The following is a 19,655-nucleotide window of genomic DNA, read 5'->3' as shown; positions in this document are numbered from 1 at the left end:
TTGAGTTCAATCCCAGCATCCCCTGTAAGGAGTCTGTACTTACTCCCTGTGGGCCTTTTCCAGGTGCTCTGATTTTCTCCCATAATCCAAAGACATACTGGTTAGTAGGTCAGTTGGTCACTGGAAATTATCCTGGGATTGGAGTAGGGTTAAATTGGAGGGTTGCTGGTAGTGCAGCTCGAAAGGCTGGACAAGCCTATTCCACACTGTCTCTCCAAAATAAATAAATGTATTCACAGGAACAGTGGAAAACTTATTTACAGGTACATAGTATTGAGAGACAAAATATTCACAAGAAAAACATAAATTAAACGTAAAGTGTACAAAATTATACAAGAGAGATCATAATTAGGATAAAAAATGTGACAGCTATTAAGGTTTAGGCTGTTTGTACCTCTTATGGTCTCTCATTTTTCCCAAATTGGGCAAGTCTAGGAACAAAGGGTACTATCTCAGAACAGAAGGACACTGTTTTAGAATTGAGATGAGGCAGAATTTCTTTAGCCAGAGGGTGGTGAATCTGTAGAATTCATTGCCACAGAAAGCAATGGAGGCCAAGTCATTGGGTATATTTAGAGTGAAGGCTGATAACTTCTTGATTAGTTTGGGTATCAAAGATTATGGGGAGTGGGCAGGAGAATGGGATCGAGAGAGAAAAATAAATCAGTCATGAGCGAATGGCAGAGTAGACTTGATAAACTGAATGGCCTCTCTGTCTTATAGGGTCACTCAGAAAATTCAAGGGGAACTTTCAGGCCGGCAGTAAATGGTGCCTTGTCAGTGGTGCTCACATCCCAAGAAAGAACTTTAAAAAGTTATTTCTAGCAATGGGTACATGAATAATCTATCCTTGATCAAGCAGTCAAAGTTACTCATGCAAACAAGCTGTGGGGGAGTGGTTAACATTATTTTCTTGTAACCCAGTCTCCAGTTTGGAAACACAACATGGCTGACATGCAGGCCTGTTGACTTTGATGAATCTGCCAGCTCCTATTCACTGACTGCTGGGCGAGACCACAGGGGAAATATGAACACTGTCAATCACACTCCATGGAGAAGTGCCTGCTGCCAACTGATCTGGCACACGTTTGGAGCTACTGGGAGGCTTAGCAGCCCACACTTGACCTGCCCCATCTGCCAACGCTAGCAATGACAGAGAAAAGCATTGTAAATCACAACTAGAATGAAAAGCATTTGCACTTTGGATTTTACATTAATACTAATTGTTTTTCTTTCCTGTTATTCTTAACAGACCAGCCACCAGTGCAGGAGGTGCAACCTCAAAGTGAGTATGCATAATGATTCCAATTTTAATTATTTAGAAAACTTAGGCAAAAAAATTCAGAGGAGGCAGTTTCTGCGGGCTTTCGTAGCTTAATGAACCTGGAAAAAGTTAACAGCCTCTCTATCGCCTCCAGCTATTTTAATGTCTTCTGCCATTCTGCTCTCAGTTGCCTTCTTTCCGAACTAGCAGGGCATTGTAAGTTATTCTTCTGAAGCTTAAGAATCAGCTATGACAACAACGAGTCTCTGTTGTGCTGGCTATGTAGAAGGACATCTCCGATCACTTTATAATGAGGCATAGACCAGATCATTTTGTATGCCTTTCATATTTTAATGCGCTCTACTCTGTACACCTCAACTGCTTGAGAATTCACCTCCATGCCTTAGGAGCGGGCGTCAGCCTTTGCAATTTGTAGATACCTTGCCCGTAAGCCTGATGAAACCAAGTCTCACAAACATTTTATCACAGCCAGCAATTACAACAGGTTTTCTCTTCAAGTGAAAAAGACTTCTCTTTCTTGACGTCGTTTCATTTTGCAAAGCAGCCCCGGCTTCTTTATGGAAAAACTTGGGAATGGGCTGCAAAAGCAACGATCAGCTTGACTTCCAAATCGCATATTACAAACTGGAATAAGGATATCGAAGGAGCTTTCTACCCATTAAAATTAATATTCACACACAATTGCCTTAAAAACACACCTGGCATGTAATATTGTAAGCTGGCCATTGGTGTAGTAGAATCAGATCTGGACTTCGAGGCCAGTGGTCCTGGGTTCAAATTTTGCCGACTCCTCGAATACTTTCAATTCACACTGGGTTGAATGTCGAGCTAGCGACTCGACCTTGTAAAAAACAGACAAGATGCGAAGGAAACCGTGAAGTTGCCACCTGATGCGTCAGAAGGCATGGAGAGGAATAACAAAGACAGTGTAATATTGTGCAGCAGGAGCTTAAATTCTCAAAGTGCTGCTGTTCCTAGTCTTAGAAAGGATCCATTGTGGACTACTTGCTCATGCATTCAAGGTTCTTTGACCAATGTCCTCACAACAAACCTTGGCAAGATAAGGAATTAAAATCCAGAAAGCAGACTCAGCAATGGAAAGTGTTCATGTCACATGTATCTAGTATTTAACAGAAGAATTAACATATCGGTTCAAATAGCAAACTTAATAATTCAATTCAAAGACATGAGGTATCACAGTGTAAATTTTAGTTTATGCAGATAACTGTGGATCTGAATAAATTCACCTCTTGCCTTGAGAAAATCAACACCTTTCCCCATCTCCTGACTGCTGAGGATTTAGATAGCTTCTACCATTTTTCCCTGTGGGGCTACCCAATAGAGGCATGAGGTCACAGCAGGCAAGGATAGAGAATAAGAGAGTTGCTTTAGATGCCGAGGAGCATGAAATTAAATACATTTTTTTCTTTTCTGTAACATTAAGAAAGAAGTGTGAGGTAAATCATAAAGGCATAGAGTCCCAGAGCATGGAGAAAGGCCATTTGGCCTACTGTGTCCATGCCAGCCATCAAATACATACCTACACTAATGTCATTGACCAATAAAGGGACTGCCCAGGTTATGGAAAGACAACTGCATGCAGATTTACTCATAGATTTTTAAAGAATTTTTCAAGATAGTAATAACAGTAATAGTAATAATAATAGCAGTTTAACACAATCTGATTACTTACACAGGCACAATCGAGCGGCAAACATCATTCATCAAAATCTTGCTTTAAAATACAAACTCAGAAGTGAAATCGTGCCTTACTATAAATACAAGCCTGATCCAGTTTTTGAGTCAGAATACCACAAATTATATTACGACCGGTCAGCTATTACAGATAGGACAATCCATAATAACCACCTGGATAATATAATACAGGATAAACAAGAAAGAACAACTTACTTAATAGATATAACCATTCCAAACAGAGATAACTTACAGAAATCAATACGTGACAAAAACACCAGAAATATGCTAAATTAAAACAGGAAATTAATAGACTTTGGAACATGAACAGGGCATGCATTGTCCTAATAGTAATATCTGTGACTGGGTGTCACCCCAAAGGCACTACAAAATAGTATTAAACAATTAGGACTACACAGTAATATCTACTGTATGTAAATCTTCAGAAAGCCACAGTACTAAGCACCACTAGAGTAGTCCAGTCATTGCCAGCGAGCATGCTTGGCTATGCCCTTACCACAGTGTAAACCAGCCTGTGCTGAGAAAAAAACCCCGTTATAACAGAAGGACAATCCGTATAACCATCCAGGTATAATTATATAGTATAAACAAGCAAGAACAACTTAATAGATATAGCAAATATTCCAAACGCACATGACTTACAGAAATCACTGTGAAAAACACCAGAAATATGCTGAATTAAAAGAGGAAATTGGAAGACTATGGAACATGAACAGGGCATACATTATGCTGATAGTACAGGTGTCATCTCAAAGGCACTATACAATGGCATTAAATAATTTGAGCTACACAGTATCATCTGTGTAAGTCTTCAGAAAGCCACAATACAAAACCGCACTAGAATAGTCCGAAAGTTCCTAGCAATTGAGAAATGAGTGTGTTTGGCTCTGCCCGTAACTCAGGGTTTACCAGCTTGAGCGGAGAAAAACTGAAAATACAATAAAAGTAACAATGAAATGTTTCATGATATTCATTAATGACAAGACAGAATATATAATCTATCAAAATGATTATTGGCGCTGCTAGGGTGAATATTTCATGGTATGAAAGAACTACAGGTAGTGCACGTAGAGCGGTGTAAAATGGGTAGCCACAGAAAATCAACGTTCCTGACTTATGCAGAAATTGCATAGGGACATCTCTCAGGAACAGAACCCTTACATAAGCCAGACACAGCCTGGAATTTGGTCCATAGCTTTAATGCCATAGCATTCAAAGGCTCATCTAAATGCTCCTTTGATGTTGCAAGACTTGCTGCATTCACCATTCTTGCCAAGGGCACATTCCAGATTTCAACTGCTCTCTTGGTTGGAAAAAAAACTCTTTGTTATTTCCCCTCTAAAATCTAGTGTCCCCGAAGTTAAACTTTTTAACTCTGGTTAAAAACGCTTCTATTAAGGAGAAATATCTCTTACCATTGCCCTTATCCATGCCCTTCATAATTTTGAATATTTCAGTCAGATTTTCTTCGTACATTCCTGATTGCAGGAAAATGGAGCCTGCACCTCAGCTTCTTCTGAAATGTTCCACCCCAGGCAACATCTTTATGTTTTTGTTAGGGGAAGCGTAGAGACAAGACATAGCATGAAATGTGGTCTTTGTTTTGGTTGGAGGTTAAGAAAAAGGAGATCTTGCTACAGTTGTCGAGGGTGCTGGTGAGGCCACACTTAAAACACAGAATATGATTTTGGTCTCCCCAACTAAGAAAAGGATATAGTAAATTTGGAGGCAGTCCAAAGGAAATTCAATTACTGGAAGAAGAGGGTTATCCTTGAAACCCCTTTCTACTGGGCATCTCTGGAAATGCAGCTCATTAGCCCTCGCTAACAGCCACTGGACTCTGCGGCAAGAAACCCACCTTTATCAGGCTTTGTACGTCTAGGGTGTATACGACTTTGGTCCTGCCAAATCTGTAAGGTTGGGATGTCACACCCACCTGAACCCCGGTTTGCGTGAATGCCGTGTGATTTACTGCCCCCAACAATCGCCCGTCAGCAAGAAATAACAGATCTTACACTGCATACAATTATAAAGAAGTAGATTTAAGAATGTTAACTTAAGCAACCAGTTATTAAAGGACAGAAAGGAAAAAACCAAAAAGGGCCCATTATCCTTAAACAGTCACATGCACACAGTGGAGCTCCACTCTTCCAGAACCCATTGTCTTTGAGACACACACTGTCTCCGAATATCACTCGAAATCCATCTTGAATAAACAGGCTCTCGCACGGGCGTGTTGGTCCTTCCTCCTTGAAGCCATTCATCTGCACAAAGCACCTTGTGTAACAGGGATGGCCTCCTCAGCCACCTTCCCTCCTGTCTTCTCCCAACTCCTGCCAACAAAGACCTCCACCCACACCAGTGTTCTCCAGAACCTTCTCCCAGTTCCACCATCCTGATTGGCTGACACCACATTCCTAAGCTGAGCAACAAAGTCCCTTATCTCAGCTCAAAAGGTGAAAGCAGAGGGGACTGTTCTTTCGGAACTGCTAAAATGAAATACTACAGCTTAGCAGTAAAAGTCTTAACCAGGGTTTACATCCTATTAAAAGAAGCTAGGGAATTTGGTTCTATAATCTTTAGAGTTTAGAACAAGGAGAGGGAATTGTTATTCTTCTAGTTTTTTTATTTAACGATACAGTGTGGACTTGCCCTTTCCGGTCTTCAAGCCACACCACCCCAGCGACCCCACAACCCCAATTAACCCTAACCTAACCACGAGACAATTTACAATGGCCAATTACCTACCTGGTACGGCTTTGGACTGTGGGAGGAAACCGGAACTCCTCGGGAAAACCCATACATTCCACAGGAGGGATGTACAGAGGATCCTTACAGAACAGCACCAGTTCAACCCTAAGCTCCAGAAAGCCCTGACCTGCCATAGCGTTGCATTAACCACTACATTACCACGGTGCCCTGTCTGATCTGATACGATTATCCAACCCAGAAACGGTTGAGGCCAGATCATTTGGATATATTCAAGGTGGAGATAGGTAAATGTTTGGAAGGCTGAGGAAGTGAGGGTCATGGGGAACTGACACAGGAGGTTAAGTTGAAACCAGCATAGACTAGCCAGGTTCGTATTGAATAGGAGAGGATTGAGAAGCTTGTGATTACTCCCACTCCTTTTTGTCCCTTTGTTCCTGGGGATTCAAAATAGTCCAACCTGTGTAGCGATCACAGAATATGAAAGGGCGGGCAGTAACTCGGGTTAAGGAAACATCCACGGTACCTTTTGGCTGAGCGAACAAAGCGAGCGGTTGTGACTGAACATAAGAAGAGCACCATCACGCTAAAACCGCACAAACCATCACCGGGTCCACAGCTGCAGCGCTCGTATCCAAACACGGTCGCCGCATCACAAAAATATGTGATTGTATCAGGGAGATTTCAAAGTGAATTTGCAAGCATTTTGCCAAGGGTGAAAAAATCATGAGGTGCAGCACTTTTGAATAGCTAGAATAAATAAGTTGGAGTAAGTTTACTTGCTTGAAGTTCCTGTGGTTAACATCAAACTTACTAGACCCTGTTGGATACATTACAACACCCTCCCCCTGTGATCTTATCTCTCCCTGTCTATGTAATCCTTGGCAGCTGTGTCTTCAGCTACCGTGCCCTCAAGATCTGTAGTTCCTTCCCTAAACTCCACTGCTTGTCTTCGCTCTTTGATCCTTAAAACCTCTGGATCAAACTTATCTGGTCCATGTAGACGGCTTTAATCTTTCATCTTACTGCTCTGAAGCAATTTTGAACTGCCAGTCATCTCTTTGGGTCAGGGGCATTTCGACAGAACGGGGTGGGGGGGGGAATGAGTGGAGTGGTTACAGCTTTCGACAAAGATGAAGTGTGAATCAGAATCAAGTATATTCTCATTGACGTACACTGTATCAGCTATAACTGTACACCTGCTCGTTAATGCAAATACCTAATCAGCCAACTATGTGGCAGCAACTCAGTCGTAAAAGCGTGCTGACATAGTCAAAAGGTTCAGTTGGTTGTTCAGATCAAACAACAGAAAGGGGAAGAAATGTGATGGAAGTGACTGTTGGTGCCAGGCAAGGCAGTTTGGGTATCTTAGACGCAGCTGATCTCCTGGGATTTTCATGCAACAGTCTCTGGATTTTACAGGGAATGGTGCAGAAAACAATAAACCTCCAGTAAACAGAAGTTCTGCAGCTGAAAATGTCTTCTTAATGAGAGAGGTCAGAGGAAAATAGCCAGGATATTTCAAGCTGGCAGCAAACTGACAGTAACTCAGATAACCACACTTAACAACAGTGGTATGCAGAGGAGCATCTCTGAATGCACAGCACATGGAACATAGAAGGAGATGGGCTACAGCAGCAGAAGACCATAAACATACACACAATGGCCACTTTATTATCTACAGGTGTTACATAATAAAGCAGCCACTGAGTGTATGTTGTGGAATTTGTTTGGTGGTAGCAGTACAGGGCAATGCATAAAATATACTATAAATTACAATAAGGACATATAAAGAAGTAAATAAATAGTGCAAAATAAGCAAGATGTTGAGGTAGTGTTCATGGGTTCGTGGGCCATTCAAAAATATGGTGGTGGTAATGAAGAAGTTGTTCTTAAAGCAATGAGTGTGCATTTACAGGCTCCTGTGTCTGCTAGGTGAAAGGTAAAAGATTAAATGGAAATTGGTTCAGGTTAATAAGGGAATTGAGTACTGATCTTTGGGACAAAATCTCTACAGATTCTAAAGGTGCTGGAAATCCAGAGGAACTCACCCAAAATGTTGGAGGAGCTCAGAAGCTTCTATGGAAAGGAGTAAGGGGTCAAAGTTTCATGATGAGACTCTGATCCTGATGAAGGATCTCGTCCCACAATATTGACTCTTTACTGACATTAGGAAAACATCTTGAGAAAGAGACATGATTCATAATGGGAAATGATGAGCAAGTTGTTTCTGTGAAGCTAGAAAACTCAACGTTCACACCAGAAAGTTGCAAAAGACCTGGATGAAAGTAACATAACCCTCTTCAAGAGTACATTGGACCTTCCTATAGTAGTGGTAAAGATTGAATTCAAACAGATCAAAATAGCAGTGGGCTTAAGAATTAAAGTGACATACAATAGAAGGCTTAGGATCAACCCAGACCTTTTCATCTCAAAATCTATAAAATGCATTCCTAATGGTCAGTGCAGTGGCAGGGTGGAGATAAGTCACTACCAAAGGAGGTGCAAGGCACTCCTTCCCCCCACTAGCCCACAGGTCACCTGCTTAGCCTCCCAATCAAGGTCATTTGAAGCCATAGGAGTAGGTGGTAGACGGTCGTATGAGCAGGTGGTGCATATCACAAATTTTGGTTTTGTGACCACTGATGCCAGGCAGACAATCTCTGAAGAGTATTGACAGTGGCTGGGGTCACCTGTCTTGTAAAGGCACTGTCAAGAAGAAGGCAATAGCAAACCACTTCTGTAGAAAGAAATGCCGAGAACAATCATGTTCATGGATAGAGAGAAGAAGACCATGATTGCCCACATCATATGGCACAGAACATAATGATATAACATAGAACAATACAGCACAGTACAGGCCCTTCGGCCCACAATGCTGTGCTGACCCTTAAACCCTGCCTCCCATGTAACCCTCCACCTTAAATTCCTCCATATACCTGTCTGGTAGTCATGAGGATGAATAGTCAGTACTGATGTTCTGATCTGATCTATCTTAACCTATCTCTATATAACCATCTGGTTTATAACTTACTACTACACTCTGTTCACCCAGAACATAATCCTTCCAAGACATTAACTAGTTCAGAACAGGAAGAGCTGTAACGTCTGTACCAAGCATTGTAAATTAGTCCCTTCTGTCTGCACATGAACCATCTCGCTCAATCCAGTGCATATTCATATGCCCATCGAAAAGCCTTTTGAATGCCAATATCATATCAGCTTGCCCTGACAACCTATTCCAGAAACATATCACCCACTTTATATCTTCCCCCCTCACCTTAAAGCTGTGCCCTCTTGTTTAAGACCCCGGGAGGAAGATTCTGACTTCTCGTAATTCTATAAACTTCTATCAATCTGTCCGTAGGATGACTTGTGGGGAAGAGAGAACAGCTCACCTCTTTGCGGACTGTGGGTTTGCAAAGAGGGTGTTGGGAAAGGTGAAAGGGCCTATGTCATGGTTCATCCAGAGCTGCTGCGTGACTCTCTGACCTACAGGCTGTTCCCAGGGACACACTCGGAGACGGACATCAGGTGCCGCTGGCTGATCATCAACTCGGTGAAAGGCTGCCTGAAACTTGTTGGATCTGCCAGCGCATCGGGATATCCATGGAGGAATGCTGCCATCTGGGACGTTCCAGGCAGCGGGCGTACGTGCTGAGGGACACGCTGAAGCTCAGTGCAGCCATCACAATGGCTCGGTGGTGAAGGACCACAGCGTAGGCTTCTTCTCCTATTGAAGGGAGAGGGGCTGGGTTGGGGAAGGAAGCCCCTTAATTATTATTGCAGCGGTATTACACCCCAGAGTGGCAGCAGTGCTATTGATGTGTACGAATGGAAGAGGTCAGTACAGAAAGCATTGGCAATGAATATAAAGGTTGAAAATGCACTGAACAGTTTATTATAAAATATATTTTTATTAACAATAAAGTTCACTTTCTTAAAAAAAGAACTTTAATCAAGTTTACCCTCAACACTCGAGAGAAAGCAACCCAAAGCCAGAGTCAAAGTAAATTTATTACCAACAATAATAATAACTACTTAGCACCTTTCGTACATTAAGATGCAGGCTCAGAGTGCTTTACATTAGTTATAAAGATTAGTCAATATAGTCATAAAAGTATGAGACAAAATTAATAATCATAAGGAAAGACAAGCATATAGAATAAAATTTGATCTAATATACCAAATCAGATAAAGGTAATCAACATCAACAGGCATTAAGTATTGTTATAAATAGGCCAAATTAAAAAAGTAAGTTTTTAAGAAGTATTTCAAATTGTTCCGCAGTACTAACCTGGCTACCTCAGTCAGTGGAGTACTCCAGATTTTTGGTGCATTCGAGCAAAAGGCTGCATCACCAGTTCTTACGTGCTTGGCTCTAGAAACCCCAAGCAAACCGGTATTTGTGGATCTAAGATTAAGGGGAGAAAGACTCCAAAATATATGGAGGAGCTAGATTATTCAGTCTTAAGTTCAATTAAGTGAATTTTAAAATTGATCCTAAAGGACACGGGTGGCTAGTATGCTAAAACCAGTGAAATGTGCTCAGAGTTTCTTCTTTTGGTTAATGTTCTTGCTGCTGCATTTCAAACAAGCTGAATCCAATTTATATATTTCTTAGACTGTACAGCAGAGAGTGCTTTGCAGTAGTGTTTCAAAAAATCACAAAAGTGCGTATCAATTTTTCTGCAGCCTGTGATGTTATAAGAAATCAAATGGTTCAGATGGTTCAATTTAATATCAGAGAATGTATACAGTGTACAACCTGAAATTCTTACTCTTCACAGAAACATCCAAGAAACCCCAAAGAATGAATGATAATAATATCAGAACCTCAAGGCCCCCCCATCCCCCAAGCACAAACAGCAGCAGAACCATCGACCCTCATACAGTACATGTTACCATATGGTACCTCGAGATTCTTTCCCGTGCAGACATGAACAGGAAAATAAAGTAATATGTCATATAATTTATCAAAATTATACTTAACGAAGACTGTCAAACAACTAATGTGCAAAAGGAGGAAAAATGCGCAAACGAAAATAAATAAACAATGCTGTGAACATGAATTGCAGCCAGACTTTCCTGCTTCTCTCCCAGCTTGAACAACGCTGACTGTCCATTGCTTAGGGTGGTCTCTGCACTTTTATCAAACAACAGATGACATTCTGGGAGCGATGTAGAGCCATTCGCCTAAACAGCAGTGCACTGGTTGTATTTATAAATATAACCCCATCATAAATGATGCATTGACTGAAATAATTCAAATATGTGAGCTAAATGAGTTTGTACAGAAATAACTCATTTTGTTACACACAGCAGGTTGCGACTTAATGAATCTTGTTCTTATTGCTTTGTAAGATGCGCTGGCATTTATTTTCCTTTAAACAGCTGTAACTGGTTAATTGTCTTCAGGTGGATTAAGTGATATAATCATTAGATATTATGGGGAGATTCATTACAAAAGAATGTTTGCTAATCCTGCTGTGACTGCAATCAAACTGTCAACAGTGACACGCTGGAGTACAGGCAGCTGTAGTGGGCACCAGAATTCCTGTGATTGCACCAATACTGAGATGCTTCTACCCCTCTTTAATATTCTCTTGCGGTGAATTTTATTCTCTTATACAGAGCTGAATTACACTCGGTGGTCACTGCACCTGATAAAGTGGCCATTCATGGCCTTCTGCTGCTGTCGCCCATCCACTGCGAGGTTAGACATGTTGTGAGTTCAGAGATGCTCTTTTGCGCACCACCTTGTGTTATTGTCACCTTCTTGTCAGCTTGAATCAGTCTGACTATTATCCTCTGTCCCCTCTCATTAACAAGGCATTTTTTTCCCCCACAGAACTGTCACTCACAGGATTTATTTTTTGTTTCTTGTATGGTTCTCTGTAAACAATAGAGACTATTGTGTGTGAAAACCCCCAGGAGATTAGCAGTTTCTGAGATACTAAAACCACTGTATCTGTCACCAACAAACATTCCACAGTCAAATTAACTCAGACCACATTTTTCCCCCTTGTGATGTTTGGTCTGAATCACTTGACCATGCCTGTGGGCTGTTAAGTATTGAGCTGCTACAAAGTGATTAGCTGATTTGCATTAATGAGCAGGTGTACAGGTGTACCTAATAAAATGGTCTCAGAGTGTAACTGGGCTTCTTCGTGTCTAACCTGTTCCATTCAAGGCCCATCTATTAAGTCTTAAGCAGCCTACATGCTGCATGATGCCACCAATAGAAATGACAGGTTTGGATCGCCGTCCATTTTCTTGTCGTTAGGGTCTTTCCGGGAGTGAGGGATGACAAGTTTTCTTAATTCCAAGATTTCAGTTTGTTTTACAGTACAAACAAGCATAAAAAATACTATGTAAACTAAAGAAAGGGCTGAGAAGTGATGCTAAGACAAAGGAAGCCAAGATGGCATCTCTGAAAAATCCATCGCTTTTATAGAAAAAATCGACCCTCATACAGTACGTTACCATATGGTACCTCGAGATTTTTTCCCTTGAAGACATGAACAGGAAAATAAAGTAATATATCATATAATTTATATTATATACTGTCCTCTTTATTATTATTTATTGTAATGCCGGTACTGTTTTTTTTTGTGCACTTTATGCAGTCCAGTGTAGGTCTGTAGTCTAGCGTAGCTTTCTCTGTGTTTTTTTTTATTACATAGTTCAGTCTAGTTTTTGAACTGTGTCATGTAAACCATGGTCCTGAAAAACATTGTCTCATTTTTACTATGTACTGTACCAGCAGTTATGGTCGAAATGACAATAAAAGTTGACTTGACTTGACTTGATAAGATAAAGAACTTCATTAGATAGGAATGAATTAATTACTATGTAATTGAACTAGTTACATTACATGGGTAATGTGCTAATATTTAGAGAATGGAAAATGAGAAAGGTAATAAATTGTTAGTTTAACTGCTATACTGCTTTCTGCCAGTGAGTGTAAAAAACACGAGTTTGTTAAAAAGTACAAATTTTATAAAAGACATTATTTTAAAAACATGGTTTCCGGCATCAGGATTGTGTCATTAATCTGAGTCTCTCACATCAAAGTCAAAGTCAGTCTCTAGTTGGGTAATTACCCCAGAAGCCTACAATCTAGATTGACAACACCTGGGTGACAGCACTGTTAAAGCAAGACACCTCACAAATGGAGTGTAAGCAATCACTTGAGACAATTTGCAAGATGAGTTCGCCTCAGTGTCCTGGCCAATATTTGTCCACTAGTCAAATACTAGACTATTGAACTCTATGATAGATTATCTGCTCATTATGATGTTGCAGATCAATTCTGGGAGCTTGCTGAGCAGAGGTTAACCATGGAGACACTGCAAAAATCTTTTGTTGACTTACAGTACTTTGGACCGAAGTGAAGGAATGAGGAGGGGAGAGGAGGAGTACAAACCTTTTTCTTTTTCCACACAACAGTCCAGAGAGATGTAAGTGCTGGGATGAAATTGTATCTCTTTCCACCCCATGATACTGTTCATCTTACTGCGAATGAGAACCTGGCATTTTCCTTGTTGCTTAAAAATATGAGGGAAAAATTGATGCCTTCATTTTCAAAAGACCCAAGACATCTCAGAGAGATATGGAGTCACAGAGAGATATAGCTGACTGAATCTGTGGTGACCGTCACAAATCCCACTGCAATCCCATATTCTCTTGCCCAGATTCTCCCAAACTGACACAGGGAGTAATTCAAAGGTTAACTAACCTATTGATCTTTGCAGCTTTGGGATAAGAGAGGAAACCAGGCAATCAGAGGGAGAATGTACCAGCTCCTTGCAGTACCAGAGGTTGGAATTGAACCTGGATCAATTTGAGGGGTTTCAAGGACTCTTTACAACTCACATTCTCAGAATTATTTTTATTTTCACCATTTGTCTTCTCTTGCACATTGGTTTTTTGTCAGTCTTTGTTTATATATAGTTTTTATAAAATTCTATTTATTTTTTTGGCTATAAATGTCTGCATGAGAATGACTCTCAATGTGCAGTAACATGTGCACACTGTACTTGGATAACACTCGACATCAGATTTTTTTAGGTTGCTTACTCAGAATTTTTTTTTTTGTTTATGAAAGACCGCTTGAAGCTGAACACAAATATAATTTTAGACTATGTGTATCACATAGGAATCTGGAGAAACAAGAAATTATTTTTTATTGAATATAATGTGTTCATTGCATAATGGTGCTGATGCTTTGCAATAGTTCAACTAATCTAAAAATGTTCCGTTAATGATTTTTGTTTGAACTCACTATCTGCAGCTTCTTGCTTAAGCGTCCAACAATAATCAGCAAGCATTGATGGATTCCATTTGCCCCGATACTATTTCTCAATGACTGCAATGTCTTAGTGAAACCTTTCACCGTGCTCGTCACTGACAGAGGCCAAGGTTTGCAGGGAAGAATTCTAAATGGGAATGTATAATATAAATCCTTAGTGACATGTTGCACTTCATGGTTTTGTATCTTTGAAGCATGTTGTCAACCAGCAGAATGTAGTTTGGTACTCTGTAGTCGCCAAGAAAATTTTCAACAATATCTTGAATGCTTTCCATGCAATTTTCTCTGGTCCCAATAGAGGTTCTTCAAATTCCCTGTCATTGATGACCTGGTTGATTCGTGGACCAACAAAAATGCCTTCTTTAATCTTGGCATCTGTGATTCTAACTTATATTATGCATTGAAATTAAAAATACAGGGGATTTCAAAAAAATAGTGCGTGATAGGGAAATTTCATGGCGATTTTCATGATCAGTAGCACAAAATCCATAAGATACACCCAAAAGTATTTAGAAGCAAAATCTTTGTTGTCCAGTGTAATAGATCTATGTTGAACTTACTTTGAATTTTGGACTTTGTGTCTTCAGCACTGTGAGACAGCTGTGCCACTTGTGCTGCCCAGAGCACTCAGATGTGAATCAGCAAGAATAGAGGCTAACAACTACAATTTTTCATCTAATTCTTTTGTCTTCTTGCCCAGGTATCGAGATCAACAGTGATGTGGCATTATACTCCGGGCTCGGGGCCGCAGTGATCGCAGTCACTATGCTTGTGGTGGGCATCACGCTGTATCGGAGAAGTCAAAGTGAATATGGTGTCGATGTTATCGACTCTTCAGCCCTTACTGGTGGTTTCCAGTCTTTCAATTTCAAAACAGTCAGGCAGGGTTAGTGTGCTGCACAGTTTTAAATGGACTATTACAGGTTTGCTTGATTGAATAATTTGTGCTGAATGACCTTGTTGGTCAACGCTCCATAACAGTGTTATTGGAAGTCAATTAATATGGACATGGGATGTGTTGTGACTGTGACTGAGCCAAGTGGAGACTGGACATTGAGATATAAAAGGTCTTTTTTTCAGGAGGTGCTCTCTGAACTCAAATATATCAAGCTTTGATACTCTTAAGAACAAAAATAACAACAGGTGATTGAGCACAATTTCAATAGTTACAATAACATCTATTGAATTACATTTTTCACAATAGGAACACGTCCTAGCTATCACTGAATATTCAAACATTTTAGTTAGACTCCAGACACCTAAAATTAGTTCTGTGAGGACCAACTCTTTAGGTGCAGTAAACGTCCCAATTATTAACACTAGAAAGTCTGCTGATGCTGGAAGTCCAAAGCAACACGCCCATTTTAATTCCACTTCCCATTCCCATTCTGATATTTCTATCCATGACCTCCTCCACTGTCATGATGAGGCCACATTTAGGTTGGTGGAACAACATCTTATATTCTGTTTGAGTAGCAGCCAAACTGATGGCATGAACATTGATTTCTCAAACTTCCAGTAATGCCCCCTACCCTCCACCACTTCCCATCCCCTTTGCCCTCCCTCAATGTATTTTCTTGCCTGCCCATTGCCTCCCTCTGGGGCTCGTCTGCCCCCCCCCCCCTTTTCTTTCTTCCATTGCCTTCTGTCTCTTTCACCAATTAACTTCCCGGCTCTTTACTTCATCCCTCCCACTTCAGGTTTCACCTATCACCTGGTGTCTCTCTCTCTCCCCGCCACCACCTTTTGAATCTACTCCTCAGCAGTTTTTCTCCAGTCCTGCCGAAGGGTTTTGGCCTGAAACATCAACTGTTTACTCTTTTCCATAGATGCTGCCTGGCCTGCTGAGTTCCTGCAGCATTTTGTGTGCGTCACTCAGTTTCCCAGCAACTGCAGATTCTCTCTTGCTTGTGACTGGACACACAAAACTCAGCAGGTCAGGTCAGGAAATGAACAAAGAGTTGATGTTCTGGCCTGAGACCCTTCTGACAGGAAAGGGGAAAGACACCAAAATTAAAAGGTCAGGGGGGGAGGATGTGGGGGGAGGGAATCCCAATTATTGACTGACTGAGCAAATATGCCTGTGAGCATACTTGATGTGTTTAATTCTGGTTTAGAATCTAGAGCAAAAAGAAATGCTGGACAATCTTTTCAGAGCAGGCAGTATGTGTGGAGGGAAATGGGATGTCACACTTTGGGTCTAGGTTCTTCATCTGGACCAAAATGTTGACTGGCCTTTCCCATGTCCAGATGCTGCTTGACCTGCTAAATTCCCCTAACATCTGCTTTATCACTTCACATTCCAACATCTGCAGTCTCTTGTGCCCATGTCAGATTTGGAACCTTCCTTGATCTGTAGAAAATAATTTAGCTGAAGGTGTCTCTGCTTAGTTTAATGTAGTCCAATTCACAAAGCCCCATTGACACACAATTGGCTGACATCAATGTTATGTCAGTTTACAAAAAAACAAATCTCTTAAGTGGTGTTCCACTAAATTATAAGTAGTAGTCTGCACTCTGCTTGTTTACACAAAACTTAGAACACTATAACACAGAACAGGCCCTTTGGCCCATCATGGTCTGCTGACCTTTTAACGGTTAATCTAACCCTTCCCTCTCACACATTCCTCCATTTTTCTTTTTTTGTAGCCTGGGGAAAATACACACTTAGGACAACAAATACTTTTTCAGGTCTTTAATTCCTTTAGGTGTTTTAATGCAGAAAGAGGGTATCAGAATAAAAACGAACAAATGATTTTTTTTAAAAAACACAGTTCCTCCCTTTCACCATGGGTGAAATCAGGAAATGTAAATGGAAAAATCTGCACATCTAATTTCCTGTCCACTTGCATCCACAGTTGGAGGTTTGGTGAGTTCCACCAGTGGTGTACGCTCCCTAGTAACACACGCAGACACAAAAAAGTTACTGGAAGAAATCGGGCAGCATTTATGGAAAGGAATAATGAGTCGACATTTCGGGCTGAGAGCTCCTTGCTCTCTAGTTTTGTGTAGTCAAGGAGCTCAAGACATCTAACAAAGGCAGCAATCCAATAGGGTGCGAAATTCAGCGATTACAGGAACTCTCATCTTCTTATGATATAGAAGGAAGGTATTTGGCTCTCTGGTCTGTGCTGGCTCTCAGATCAAACCCATTCCCCTGATATGCCTCCTTCTACTCCACCCCCCTGTTCACTCACCTATGTCAAGCATTCACAGTGACTAACTATTCAGTGTGTTTGGGGTCCATTTCCAATGTTTGAGACCATTTCAGAAATCTAGTGAAATTATAATGGCCTCAGCTGCAGGAAGAAGGACATAATTATTTATTTATTTTTATTAGAGCTATAGCACAGTAACAGACCCCTTTGGCCCAAGAAGGCCTCATTGCCAAATACACCCATGTGACCAATGGACTTACTAACCCGTATGACTTTGGAAGGTGGGAGGAAACTGGAGCGCCTGGAGGAAACCCACACAGTCACGGGGAGAACGTACATACTGCTTTCCAGCATAGGTGGGAATTGAACCCGGGTGTAAAGCATTACATTGAATGCTATGCTACCATGCCACTACGAAACATCCCTACTTGTGTTGTGCTGATTCCACTGCCGTGTTTCAAATGCATGCCAACCAGGGGAAATGTTCTTCACATTGCCTTTTATGACTCATTGTTTTGTTACTGTTGTATTATAAGAATAGTGCTTCTGATTACATCATTGTCTGAAAATCAGGGACTGCCAAACTGCCAAAAATCTGTCACCTCCAACCACAGGAGACTGCAGGAAGGAATAGACTTTTGCTACTAATGGCTCAGGTGTGTCTTTCACACAGCTCCTTCAGGTCTGTTTGAGAGCTTGAGAGAGAAAAAGAGGGGGAGAGGGAAGGAAGGAGGGAGAGGGAGTGAGAGTAAAATAGAGAGAGGGATAGAGAGAGAAAGATAGAGATGGAGAGACCTAGAGATAGAGAGATGGAGTAGAGAAGGTGGTAGAAATAGAGAGAGATGGAGAGAATTAGAGAAAGATTGATATAGAGAGATGAAGTAGAGAGAGAGGTAGAAATAAAGAGAAAGAGCTAGAGATAGAGAGAAATAAAGAGAGAGATAGAGAGAGAGATTCTGAGGATTAATGTATCTTCAATTGACCAGTTTAGATGAGAATAGTTTAGAATTCACAAAGATAAGTACAGACATTGTTAATCTTCTATCTGAGAGTGCACTACGTGAATGGACTTCAAACGCCACTGACAAAAGCAGCAACCATAAAGGTCATTGTCATGTGGAGGCCAAGTGTTCAATGGAAATGAATGGAAGAGCATTTACTTAGTAAAATGCAGGGACTTCAAGGGAAGTAGATTAATCAGTTCAGGAGAGTAATTTTCTATGTGAATCATTGTAGTTACTATCATAATTGCAGACGAGTACACTTGGACTCAAAAGCACCGGTACAAACAGATAAACTGAATCAAGTGAAAGCACTTTACTCAATGGTTATTGTCATTGACAAAATACTCTGCCTCTTCTGTGTACAGTTGATTAATGTCCCAGTGCAACCACTCTGTAATCACACTGAATTCTCTCAAAACACTGCTTAGACTGTATGTCAGTCTTTCGTTTTATAAATACCTAGTTAGTATGTACTGATTTATTATAAATTGCTCGTTGGGAAGCCATTCCCTGCTCCAATGCTAGATTGCATTTTGTTGCCTATTAACATATTTTCAGAGCAAGCAACCTGTTTTGGGTTGTTAGAGTCAAAGAGACGTACAACATCATAAAGGACCCCTGCTACACGCTCTCTTCTTATTACTACCATCAAATAGGAGATACAGGAACCTGAAGACCCCTTTCAACATTTTAGGAACAGTGTCTTCCCCTCTACCATCAGCTTCCTGAACTGACAATGAAACAACCTACTCCTGCTGAAGGATCTCGGCTCGAAACGTCAACTGTACTTTTTCCCATAGATGCTCCCTGGCCTGCTGAGCTCCTTCAGCATTTTGAGTGTGTTGCTCGGATTTCCGGAATCTGTAGTTTTTCTCTTGTTTTATAGCTGCTTTTATGTATTGCCCTGTACCGGTGTTGCAAAAGAACAAATTTCACCAGTAACACACACAACATGCTGGAGGGACTGAGCAGTTCAGGCAGCATTCATGACAGAAATAAATAGTTGATGTTTCAGGTTAAGGCCCTTCATCAGAACTGAAAAAGAAGGGGGGAGGAGCCAGAATGAGAAAGTTGGGGAAGGGAGTTGGAGAGAAGAAAGACAAGCCAGAAGACGATTGGTGAAACCCGGTGGGTGGAGGAGGCGGGGTATGAAGTGAGAAGCTGGGATGTGATAGGTGGAAAATGTAAAGGGCTGAAGAAGAAGGAATCTAATAGAGGAGGAGATAGCCAGGTGAGGAGAAAAAAGAGTTAAGAAGGGAGCCTTACTAGGGAACAGAAGAAGAAGGAATGGGGGGGGGGGGGAAGTTTAAAAAAAATCATTGATCATACCATCGAGTAGGGTGCTACCCAGATGGGGAATGAGGTGTTGCTCCTCCAGTCAGAGAGTGGCCTTGTTGTGGCAATAGAGGAGGCCATGAACCAACATGTCTGAATAGGAATGGGGATTGGAATTAAAATGGTTGGACACC

General features: G+C 41.0%; 1 protein-coding gene across 4 annotated transcripts in view; it reads left to right on the top strand.

Annotated features, from left to right (window-relative positions):
- Window positions 1–19,655, top strand: part of LOC132391741 (netrin receptor UNC5D-like) — a 775,452-nt gene that overhangs the window by 582,132 nt on the left and 173,665 nt on the right. For all 4 annotated transcript variants that reach the window (XM_059965319.1, XM_059965334.1, XM_059965310.1 and 1 more), the window contains 2 exons: window positions 1,253–1,285; window positions 14,725–14,910. In XM_059965319.1, coding sequence (XP_059821302.1) covers window positions 1,253–1,285; window positions 14,725–14,910 — 219 coding nt within the window. The remainder of the gene's footprint in view (window positions 1–1,252; window positions 1,286–14,724; window positions 14,911–19,655) is intronic.

This window comes from Hypanus sabinus, chromosome 1, assembly GCF_030144855.1.
Source record: "Hypanus sabinus isolate sHypSab1 chromosome 1, sHypSab1.hap1, whole genome shotgun sequence".
Classification (NCBI taxonomy): Eukaryota; Metazoa; Chordata; class Chondrichthyes; order Myliobatiformes; family Dasyatidae; genus Hypanus; species Hypanus sabinus.
This window is presented reverse-complemented; position numbering and strand designations above follow the sequence as displayed.